Source organism: Colius striatus, chromosome 7 (assembly GCF_028858725.1).
Source record: "Colius striatus isolate bColStr4 chromosome 7, bColStr4.1.hap1, whole genome shotgun sequence".
NCBI classification, from domain to species: domain Eukaryota; kingdom Metazoa; phylum Chordata; class Aves; order Coliiformes; family Coliidae; genus Colius; species Colius striatus.
In genome coordinates this window covers 13700899-13712681 of record NC_084765.1, presented here as the reverse complement: position 1 = coordinate 13712681, position 11783 = coordinate 13700899, and the positions used below count along the sequence as shown (strand labels likewise).

The following is an 11783-nucleotide window of genomic DNA, read 5'->3' as shown; positions in this document are numbered from 1 at the left end:
ACCAAAGCAGCACCAGCAGCAGTGCTGGGACGAAGGCAGAGAGGTCAGTGCCTCGACCACGTTTTGCAGTCTGCCCCTTAATTTTGTAATCACACTCAAGGCAATAAACAGCCACCAGCCACGTCTAAAAGGATGTGAGGTGTGGGTTTAAGGGCAGCCTCCATCTCTTTGAGAGGTAGAGCAGCTCTCATCAGCCATGGTGAGGTTTTCTTTCTTAACCACATACAAGCAACTTTAATTTTTGTCTGTTAGAAGCTTACAGTATTCGGAAAACAACAAAATCCACACAAATCACTGACCAGTGGCTGCTGTAGCCTTTGTTAACACTGAAATATTTTGTATTAAATGCAAATATAGTAAAACAGATTAATCAAAACCTACACTCAGTTTTTATTTACAATCATATTTTTATTTCTTCCATAAGGTAACTTACTCCAAGTCCTTCCCCAGTAACCGATGATGCACTGTTTATGTTCAATAAACCTGTACACTGACAGTCCATGCTGCTGCTTGCAGGTGAGCCAGCTGCCTTGCAAAAGCTGTCGGCACAGCATCAACTGCACAGAGACACAGCCACTTCTCCGCAAGCAGCTGGAGTGTCTCCTGAAATGCTGTTGTGGCAGAATGTGGCTGTGCTGCAGGTACAGATCAGATGTTCACTTCTCCCAGCAAGGAGAGGCTGTTGATCTGTCTGATATACTAAGAGGAAACAAAGTTTAAGAAGTTCTGGTATGTAATTAATTCCTCAAATACAATAAACTACAGTGGATGTGCCTCATTCTTGCTGGAAGGTGTTACTGGAACTTTGTAAGAGAAGCAGCTTTACTTGAGAGGTACAACCTTTTTGTCACAATTGACTTAGACCTCCAAGCAACGTGTGTACAGGGAGAAAGGGAAGAAGGGCTTGCGTACTTAACTCTGTATTCCACATTAAAAAAGCTAAATGATTTGTATATCCTTTCCATTATCAAAGTATATTTTCTCTTTCAAACTAAACTGGCTTCTTCGGGAGGAGTTATTTTTAATAACAGTGCTATGACCTTGGAACCAATAATTCAAAAATCAATCTCTTCTACTCAAAGGTATAAAGAACTACGGCCATCCCTCATTGGAAAGCCAAAGCAGCAACTGAAGCCTTCTGGTGTGTTATGCCGTTGTAAAGCATCTTCTCCCGTGCAGCTGCTGTAGGACTTCAGATGGATATAGTGATTAATACTGCCACAAAAGTGAGTGATTTCTCCTCTTGGCCCTGTCGACACTAGCATCTATAGACAAAATCATTGTTTAAAGCTCTAGTACATCACAGAATAAGTGCTGACATTGGTATTTTACAACTAATGCAACATCCAGTAATTCACATGTCATCGTACTAGTTAAAAATTCAAGACTGGGGTACTAACAAAAGAAACCACTAACATGAAGTTTCCTTATCTGGAATGGAATAAGGAGAGGGGGGATAGCTGAGATAACATTGTAGAGATTGGGCAGGAACAAAAAGAATTTATTTCTCCATCCAGTATTTTATACACTTTACAAAAACCAGAAATGTCACTGTGCCCATAAAAATGTTATCCATGGCAACGGAAAGCAAACACTACATTTTGTCATCTAAGGGGGTCTTTTTAAAATCATAATACAAAGATTTGTGCTGTAGCAGTCCTCCACTTTGCACTGTAACAATAAGGCTTACTGTACTTCAAATACAAAGCTGTTACATCTGCAGTTATGAGCCACTGGCTTTAACAAACATCATTTTATAGTTGCTTTTGGCTTCTTTTTTGTTTTCTGGAACCTCAGCTTCATCATGTTTTTCAGCAGCTTGTAGCTCCTCTGCAGACTCCTCTTGCTCTGACTCAGAGCCACTTTCGGAGTCATCTGAACTCTCTTCAGAGGAGTGTCCACCTGCCTCTTCTTGTTCATCTTCCTGAAACTGGAAGTTCAGATCATGAGACAGATAAACTATTGTTTCCTGGCAACTCTGCTGCAGCTTTTAAAATTTTCCATTGAGAATGTTTTGCTTAATCCTTCATTTTAGTACTAAAATAGGCCTAGTCTTTTAGCACGGGTCTTTTAGCATGCAAATGCTTACACAAAAGGCAACTCCCCTGAAGTGGTTAGCTGTACCAGCTGTGACATCCATGGTTTCACCAGCCCTATTCTGGTTTAGAGCAGAAATCCTAAGAACACCATTAAGTCAGTCTGCACCTTTCAGTTGGCAGATGAAGACATGTCCCAATAACCAAACTCTCTTTTTTGTCACGCTTCCCTTCCTGTGTGTCCCTGTGGAATTCCTTGCAAGTACAAGACCATCCATGTGTCCACTTGCTGGAGGACTCTGTACAGCAAATTTTCCTTGCCTGACCCCTCTATAGCCACTTTTCAGGACCATTGCCTTGCCACAATGCACATGGTTATCCTGCCTTCTTAAATATTCCTTAGCAACATCCTGTCAGTTTCTGTCCTAATCAGTCTTGACTACTATGGAGCATGAAATATAATTTTTCAGAACAATGGCCACCAGTTTACACAAAGAGGGGTCAAGAGCCTGCATTAATTTTGTCCTGTAACCTAAATTGCAGAGGTTTGCCAGGAGTTGTGGCAACTGGACTTTAAAACCACCTGTCACATCTTAATGAAGAGAAAGCCAAAGCATCATGGAAACAGACAACTCAGTACCTCGCTGAAGCCAAGTCCGCAATGGCGCCGGTTCCGCCCAGACATGGTGCTGTCCATGCTTTGCTGATACTGAGACTCCAGTTCCTCGTTCATTTTCTTGTCTTCTTCCCCTGCATTGTCCAGTGTACTTTGGTTATGGTTCATTCGAATTAACAAAGACATCCAATTACATGAAGTCACATTTTCAGTTTATCACTACATATGTGAAAAATGTAGCCATCTGAAACTACTGGATTGAGTATTACTGCATACAGACCACCAGCTTTGTAAGCAGTTGTAGGAAGTGTGCAAGCAAACCTGCCTTGATACAAAGATGGGACACTACGTTCCCAAGACCTGAAGCCTTCAGAGAGCTCTACTATGTGTAGCATATGTTCTACAAAAACATTGTAAATGTAACTAGTACAACTCCTTTGTCCTTCTTGCCAATACTGCACCATCTCACAGCAAGAAGAAAGTTTCCGACCTTCACTATGTAACGTGTGATTATGATGATTAAACCATGATTAATGTATAGCAGCAGAAGTTGAGACAATACCACCACTCTTGTGTATAGAGCTCTACCTGAAACTATTTAATGTATCCTAAATGATTGCAGCAGTTACTACAGCTCAACATTTTTCCATCCTCAGGAAACAGCAGAAAAACTGATTGTCATGAGCTACCTCTGTATGCCCTTTTTACTAATTCAAACAAATAAGTATTAAAAAAACCCCATTTTTACTAAGGGAAAATGTGGTCTAAAATTGTCAATAATCCTCTATTCCTGTGAAAGAGAGGAATCTCTAATTATCCTCCAACAGGCCTACAACACTGGTTTTTAATTTGTATCTCTGTAAAATGAAAAGTTTGTATTGTAAGTTAATGTTTCTTCATTTGGAAGCTGGAGCTGTATGTTGTTATAAAAGAACAACAACTATATGTTGGACAAAGAAGTAAAGCACTAAGAAAAGCACTACTTTTATTTTTGGGGGGAAAAACCAACAGTGTCTTTTTGCTAGTAACAAAGCAGTGCTGATTCTGACTCCTTAGGGGAAGCATCATCTCCCTTCTAGGAAATTCAGGTATAAAGAAGCAATTCTCAGTCGCTCTGCAAACCTGGAACCAATCCCCAGGCTTTGTTCAGTGTTTTGGTCCAATCACCTGAAAAATTACTAGCAGAGCCTATCAGGGAAAGAGGTTTTCTGGAACTCTGACAGCTACTATCATACAGCTTATCAAAGCTTCTCTCAGTCAAGCCCAACTTGTGTTCAATGTACTTTGACTTACTACCTCAGCGAGCCTGATAAGAAGTTACCATAGTCATAGATTACATGCCATCAAATTATTGCCAATTGCCAAGATGACCTTACAGATCTTTTAGATTATGCATGAAAAGAGAAGCCTGATGTCTTTGGGCAGAGATCTTTCTGTCTGACAGGTCATCACGTGGGAGGAGAGAGAAATCAACCTTGTTCTTTTCCATGCACAATGACTTGCAGGTTTGGATATCCATACATGGCAGTAAGCAAGAAGTATAATACTGCTAGATACCAATAGCAATAAAACTTTACTTTCTCATTTTGATAATAGTATGGGACTGAAGACATAGAGGCCCTGATTTCCAGAGCATTTGTACACAAAGTTGAACTGATCATCAAATATTTTGCTGAACCTAGACTTTAGAAGGCAAGGAAGTGCAGTCAGAGAAACTGTTTGTCAGTAATCTAATGAGAAATTAGGAACTTACACCACTCCACAGCCTGACCTGTCTTCAGCTTCAGCCATGAAACCTAAAATCCATCCCTACAATATTCACCAAGCTCAAAGTAGTGGGATGTTCCTACATTAAGAGTTTGATTTCCAACTTTGTATCAGCTGTTGGATAAACTGACCTGTCCTGAAGTGAGAGGTTGATCTGTGGTCTCCGATAACAAGGCGGCCAGTATGTTCTTTCTAAAAGAAAAGGTAGTTTGTTTTGGAGCTTGAGGGTGCACTGACAGCTCTGCCAACATTGTGGAAATCTCAAAAGCAAAAGGTTTGCTGTCAAACCTCGACCATCAACTGTAAGTAAGTTTTACTAGCTAACAACTGCTGCCTCTTGATGGACTTGTCTCATCTTTGTTTTGTTACATTTTCTGAAAAAGAATCCCCACCAACTAGATGCTCTTCACTCTTCCCCTACCCCCAAAGCTCGTTCTATTTCATTCCATTTCTTGCCACTCCAAACATGAAGACAAGCCATGCTAGTATGTCAGCTAAACAAGGAAGAATGGTGATCACCTGAAAAAGACACTACACAACACTGGACAAGTGTGAATTTAGGTTTTGCCAATTTTCCCTTTGGGTCTCTGTCTCTGGTACAATAGCTCAGTCTGTGCATCTTACATGATCCCACTTTTAGACTGGTCACAGTATCGGGTGAGACCTTCACGGTGCTCATTAATATATTGACTCAATAGTTTCTTATTAACAGATGTAAGAACTGGCATCACACAACAAGCAGCTTGAAGCATCCGAGTAGGTACTGAAGATTAGTGGTAGGGAGATGTTTTAACAGAGTATTGTAGATACCAGGATGTATCAACTTTTACTTCTTCAGTACAGTAAAACATTTTAGCTTACAAAAATACTGTATTCAAGCAAAATAAGCTAGTTAAGTGAAATTACGTTTCTTGAAGGTAAGAATTGTAATGCTAAACCACCATTTTGTACATGGGAAAAGTACAATTATATTTTACAAGTTTTGCAGCAAGTTTTTTCAAGAAATATTGGTTTAGAGCATTTTTTCTTTAAAAATGATTTCTGGGTTATGCATTTGGGTTTCCTATTTTACTGGTTTAGTCTGTATCAGCTATCATCTTTTTAAATCTTTTTTTTTTCTCTTTTACCAATGAGGCTGAATTTTACAGACCTAGTGCCCCAGTTTGTTACGTTTGTAACAAGAGCTCCACAAATTGGTTTAATAGCTGGTCTCAAAATGTAAAGGGGTGGGCTGGAGGCTGCCGTAGACACTTGACAATTTCAGAGTAATATTTCGCGCTGCACTTGTGCAACTTAACAGCTATGGCTGTAAAACCAAAATCTTCCTTAGAGTCCCAACGCGAACTTGTTTTTGAGAAAAAAGGCACGAGTGGTAGAGCTCGGCGGCCTGCAGAAAGCCTCCTGAAAAAGCCACAGAAAAAACGCCGCGTAATCGCTGTCGCGGGCGGTGTGTGTGTGTGTGGGGGGATGTGTTTGTGTATCTGTGTTCTCCCGGTCGGGTCCCCCTGTGCCGCGGAGCACAGCGGGGAGCGGAGCGGCCTCACCTTCCCGGCGCCCATGAGCCTCAAGAACTTCTGCTTCCGCTCCTCGTTGCCGAGGTCCGCCGTCTCCCAGCTGCTGGAGCCCTGCGGGAGCACACGCTGACTGGGCCCGCTCGCCTCTAGCCCCGCCACAGCCTCCCCCCGCCAGGCCTCCGCCTCCCCGCCGGCCGTCAGCGCGCGGGATGGGGCGGCTGGGAAGGCCGCGGCCCTCCCTGCGTGTCGTCGCGGGGCTCCCTCCCAGCCTCCCCCCGCTCCCTTCCCGCCGCGCGGCTGCCCCAGGCCCCGCGCCCATTTACATCAGGGGAGGCCGCTCGCTTAAGGCCGTGGTGGCCCTGGGACTCCCTGGCCGAGCTCATCGCTGCGGCTGGGTGACCGTGCCCCTCCGCCGCCTTCCTGCCGGAGCCGCTCCCTGGGCCAGCGGCGGGTCGCGGCCGCGGGGCGCACCGGGAGCGGTAGTTGTGGCTCGGCCCTCGTCGGCGCGGCGCGGGCGGACTGTGACTACCCGTCCCACAGGCCCCCGCGGCAGCGGCGCCGCTCCCCGCGCTGAGTGATTGGCAGGCGCGCGGGCCGGCCTCGAGCTCCGCCTCGGGAGGGCGGGGCGGCGGGGCCGGGGCCGGGCCGCGGGGCTCGGCGCGGCGCGGCGCGGCGGGGCTGCCGGTGGGGCGGGACGGGACGCTATGTGGATGTGCTGCAGGGAGACGGAGGGCAACGTGAGGCTCCCGGCTGCTGGGGCTGCGCTTCTGCCCCACTGAGGGGAAGCAGACTCTGGCTTCAGTCGAGTGCGCGAGCCACAGGCGCGGGAGCGGCCGCTGTCCCCGCTGGTGTTGCCGGTGCCTCAGGTCGGGTCACTTGTGGGTAGCGGCCGCCGGAGGGCGGCGGTAGCGCCCCTCGTCCCCCTCTTCCCTCGCACCTCGGGTAACGGGACGCCGCGAGGTTCCCGCCGTTCTCATCTTGAGGTGGTGAGGATCGCTTCGGTAGCAGCCTGTGGTCCGTCAGCAGTAGCCGGGCCCGAACTCCCTCTCGCCACCGCATTGGGGTGATGCGGGGCTCCCCTCCCGCCGGTCGGTGCCGCCGTCTCTTACGGAGAACCTGCGTGGAACTCTCTGGAGTTCAGTGTTCACAGTTAACCCTTCAGGTGCTCTGGCCTTTTACCATCACTGTCATTCCCGCGGCCTCATCTCTTCTACATCTCATCTTTTGCCGTGTGCAAAGCTGAATTTTACTTACTTTCCCCGGCTAGTATTTCCTCACATATTTCAACCCAGTTTGAATGGGTTGCCATTGAGTGATAACATTCTGGAGTCCTTGAACAGGCATGTCTTCAGGTCTTAATGTTCAGAAAAACCCTTTTGGTTTGTTTCTTCAATTTCATAGTGACTTTGTCCCCACAATAAAGCCATAGCCGTCCAACTAATGACAGGAGGTTAAGGTGGGTACACTGAAATCACAGAATTGTTACAGTTGGGAGGGACCCTTAAGATCATTGAGTCCAGCCACTAACCTCACACTGCCAATCCCACCACTAGACTAAACAGTATCCCTCAGTACCTCATCTATGTGTCTTTTAAATATGTCCAGGGATGGTGACTCCACCACCTCCCTGAGCAGCTTGTTTCAATGCTTAACAACCCTCTCAGTGAAAAAGTTCTTCCTAATATCTAATCTAAACCTCCCCTGGTGCAGCTTGAGCCCATTTCCTCTTGTGCTGTCATTCATTACTGGAGAGAAGAGGCTGACCTGTTCCACCTTACTATGTACTCCTTTCAGGTAGTTGTAGACAGCAATCATACCTCCTCTCAGCCTTCTTCAGGCTAAACATCCCCAGCTCCCTCAGCTGCTCCTCATAAGAGTTGTTCTCCAGAACCTTCTCATGCTTTGTTGCCTGTCTCTGGAAATGTGCAAATGATGTGTGCCAATTCATATTGCAGATCAGACCTAGCTAGTTTAAGGTTAAAGTTGGCTGCTTAAGGATTTCTGAAATTAAAATGAGGTAAATCCAGATTAAAACAGATGCGAGCATCCATAAGTGTATGTAGTCTTATTGAAACCTCCTTAGCAACTGATTTGAAACCAATTATTGCAATTTTCTTGTTTGGTCAAAGAGCCAAAGTTGGTGTCTTAATTAGATCTTTTTTTGAGTGACAATCTGTACATTAGTGTTGTCCATGTACATAAAGGCAATCACTTCTGCCATGGATTTTTCATCTCCAGCAGTATCCATAAATTATGCATGCTTGTTCCCTCAGTCTACTTGCATGCTTTGTATAGGTGGTCAGAATATGGTCCAAATCTTCAGTTCTCAATAGTTGGATTGAATTTGACTATTTTACTGTTTCAGTTGGAAGGGACCTACAACAATTGTGTAGTCCAACTACCCGACCATTTCAGGCATGAGCAAAAGTGAAAGCATATTATTGAGGGCATGCTGACGGGTTTCTGGCATCGACCACCTCTCTAGGAAGCCCGTTCCAGTGTCTGACCACTCTCTCAGCAAAGCAATGCTTCCTAACTAAACCAACTAAGTGACTGACTATCAGTATAGCTAAAGCAGAATAGGGAGGAACATTGAGGTTTCTTGTTGGAAGTCAACAGAGATAGAAAGTGAGAGTGAAATGAAGTGAAATGATGAACAAACAAAATTATTCACTGTCATGTCCAATCATACTCTGTCTTAGACTTTTCTGTGTATTTCTGGTTCTGTAGTGAGCTTCAGTCTATGGATGGGAACATTTTGGAGGTGGAAGGTAAGTGACCACCAGCTCTGTAACAGAAAATATCAGAAAAACTACCTCAATGAAGATTTTCCACCCTAGTCCAATTCCAAGTTCTGATCCTCATCAGTCTGTATTATAAAAACTTTCAGGCAGACAACAGCTTAGAAAAGCTAGGCACGGGAAAGCTGAGGCTTGCTTTTTTTTTTAAGAAAGCCTTTCTTTTTTTAAGAACCTGATGTAGAATCTTCAAATTGGGTTGTTTGGGTGTTTTTTGAGCTCTCTGTGCACAGATAAGGTAAAGTAGAACTAGGTCTGAGAGATAAAAGAATTCTTTCAATTGTGTAATGTGATAAGGATGTCTTTGCTGTGCAGTGACTGATTAAGCTATGGTAAGAAAACTATCACAAGGTGACCAAGGTATTGGACAGCCCTGGATGTGAAAACATGAATTCAGAGTTTAATCTTTCCCTGTTATAGTCTTGACTTCACATAAGACTAAGTGGCCTTTAGCAAATTATCACACCTTTCTGCTTTATCTGTGAAATTAGGATAATATATCTACATGCCAGCGTTAAGAATTAATTAAGAGATCCACAGTGTACGTGCAAAGCAATATGTAAGTGCTAAATATTAGCTATAGTGTAATTAGACTACTGTAATTTAGAATATGCTACCTGACATTGCCATATAAAATAGGATCAACCTCTTCTCAAGTGCTGTAGAATTTCTAATTGTTACTAATGAACTGATACTCAAAGCAGCTATCACCATGAGACAGGGAATGCTGCCAATCTGTCTGTAGGAAAGCTTAACAAGGAAACTACTATTTTGTTTTTTACTTGAAATAATTAAAAAAATTAAGTATGTACACATACACCTGCTTTAAGTACACAACTTAAATGACATTTGTTTTAGGCAGAAAGATTTATTTATTTTAAAATGGAAACAGGACATTACCCTGGCATTTCAAAACTCTTTCATCTCTTTCAGTATTGTAAGCTGGAAAGTCTTCCTGTTTTCTGATCAGCTCTGCTTAGTAGTTGTCACTGCGATATTGTCACAGAGTGGAAAATATTCTGTATATCACTGGTGGTAGGGAGAGAATTTTTTTCTTGAAATCTGACTTATGAAACATACTTTTCAGTGTGTTTTAGTGGTCCAGTGTCTGCCAGAAGTTCAATTCCAAGCTTTTGCTAAGTTTTGTTTTAAGGGGTTGGGAAGACAGACAGACAAGCTAAGAACAAACAAAGAGATGTCAACAGAAGGATTGCTGAGAAGTGAGTGTCAGTTGAGGGAAGGCAGTCATAACTGTTAACATTTAAAAAGCCCTTTCAAGGACTAACAAAATAAAGGATAGAGATGTCCGAATCCTGAAATGGCTTTTATATTTCTGAACCTGTTATAAAAGCTTTTCTTAGAACACTTCCCTTCAAAAAACAAAGTAGTTTCTATCGTAAACAAGACAGGCAGCACATCAACACAAAGACTATGTTCACTTACTTTTATTTCTGGGCTAGAAGAACAGGCCATTATTCAATATGACAGAAAGAAAGTTGTTGCCTCAGTTTAACGAATGAAGAAACCAAGGAATGGAGAAATTATGCCCTTGAACTTAGCACTGTGCAGGCTTCCAGTTCCGTTGCACGTGTTAGGCTTTGTCCTCAATACTAATATTTTTTAAATCCCCATTTTTTAACATCATAAAAGGTAAATTAGGATGACTTTCTGTAATCCTAGTGAAGATAGGACACAGGCAGATTTTATGCCAGTGTAGCCAGCCAAGGCCAACTGTATGTCTTACTTGGAGTTGATGTGAACCAGCTACATCAAAATAAAGAAATATAGTGCTTTGCTTCCTCTAGGATTTTACATCGTATTAGACTGACTAGGCCTCTTCATTTACCACTGCACATGGTGCAGTGCTAGAATATTGTGCCTGAGTAAAAATCATTTTTATTGCAAGGAAGATACAGCTTTATATATCTCACTTCTTTTCCTTCTTTTTCTTTTGTGCTTGCTGACATATAAAAGCAGCAATAAAAACATTTCACGGAAAGTATCTGCCAAATTCAGTTATTCTACTGAGACTCTGAACGATGAGGCAAAATCTTCACTATTATCAAAATGAATTGTGTTTGTTTAGAGTGAAAACTCACTGTTTTCTTCCTTTGGTATGTCTTCAGTTTCATCTATCTCTAGTAAAGCAGGATATTTTGAGGATAAAGGAATCTAACATTTCTATAACGTTCCTCTTAGGGAATTTAAGTTATTGGTTAATGTGAAAATGACATAGAAAAAACACTCCTTAAAATACTTCAGTGTGTGACGCTGCTGAAGAAGGCTGAACAATTAACATTGGCCTTTTTTTTGTCAGGTGGTGCTGTGAAAGCCAAAGTCTCTGAAGTCAGTTGAAATTTGTCTGTTTAAAAAATTTATCTCTTCATATAATTATTCCTGTTCCTAACGCTTTTCAATCTTTCGTTGTATGGGCAAAGAGAAATCTGAAGGAAGTGTAATTGCTAAGGGAAAAATAGTGTCTCTCTGTGTTCTCCTTCCTAACCTGTACATTCTACAGGTGTGGAAAAAAATGGGTGTGTACACCTGCATAGCTCCCAAGTCAGAGTCCTTTTTGAAAATAAATGTTTCTGCCTAACTTTCATTGTTGATGGAGTACATAGACTTTTGATATGCACCCAACATCCAAATAAACTTTGAAGACTGCTGAGAATTTTTCTTTCCTGACGGTGTCTACATCTCCATGACAATGGGTTATCACAATGCTGCCACCGCATCAGAAGATTTTTCCTCCTGCAAAAACTTTTTCATTAATTTGTGTATTGACAGTATATGTTCTGACTATGTTACCTCTCTTATTTACAGGAGCCTATAGGAAGATGAATCAGCTCAGTTGTAGCCAATTTGTATGTGTTTTGGTGACTTGTGTTATTTAAAACACAGGCAGCATGTCTCCTTGGCAATGGTGATTTTTGCTCATTTTAGCTACTATAAGGTATGAAAGGGTGCACAAATACATGTTTGCTTTGTCCATGTAGTGGGCTTATGGATTATTAATTGTGTATCAGTCACACCCTATTGGCTTTGAGAGACT

The 11783-nt window shown here is 42.8% G+C and overlaps 1 protein-coding gene across 1 annotated transcript; it reads right to left on the bottom strand.

Moving 5' to 3' along the window:
* Positions 1-387: 387 nt before the first annotated feature.
* C7H11orf58 (chromosome 7 C11orf58 homolog) lies at positions 388-6458 on the bottom strand. The gene is made up of 5 exons (XM_062000246.1): positions 6257-6458; positions 5964-6044; positions 4551-4611; positions 2677-2786; positions 388-1930 (listed from the first exon to the last, which is right to left on the bottom strand). The coding sequence occupies exons 1-5, from the start codon at positions 6314-6316 to the stop codon at positions 1724-1726; spliced, it is 519 nt and encodes a 172-aa protein (XP_061856230.1). The 5' UTR covers positions 6317-6458; the 3' UTR covers positions 388-1723.
* Positions 6459-11783: the final 5325 nt, after the last annotated feature.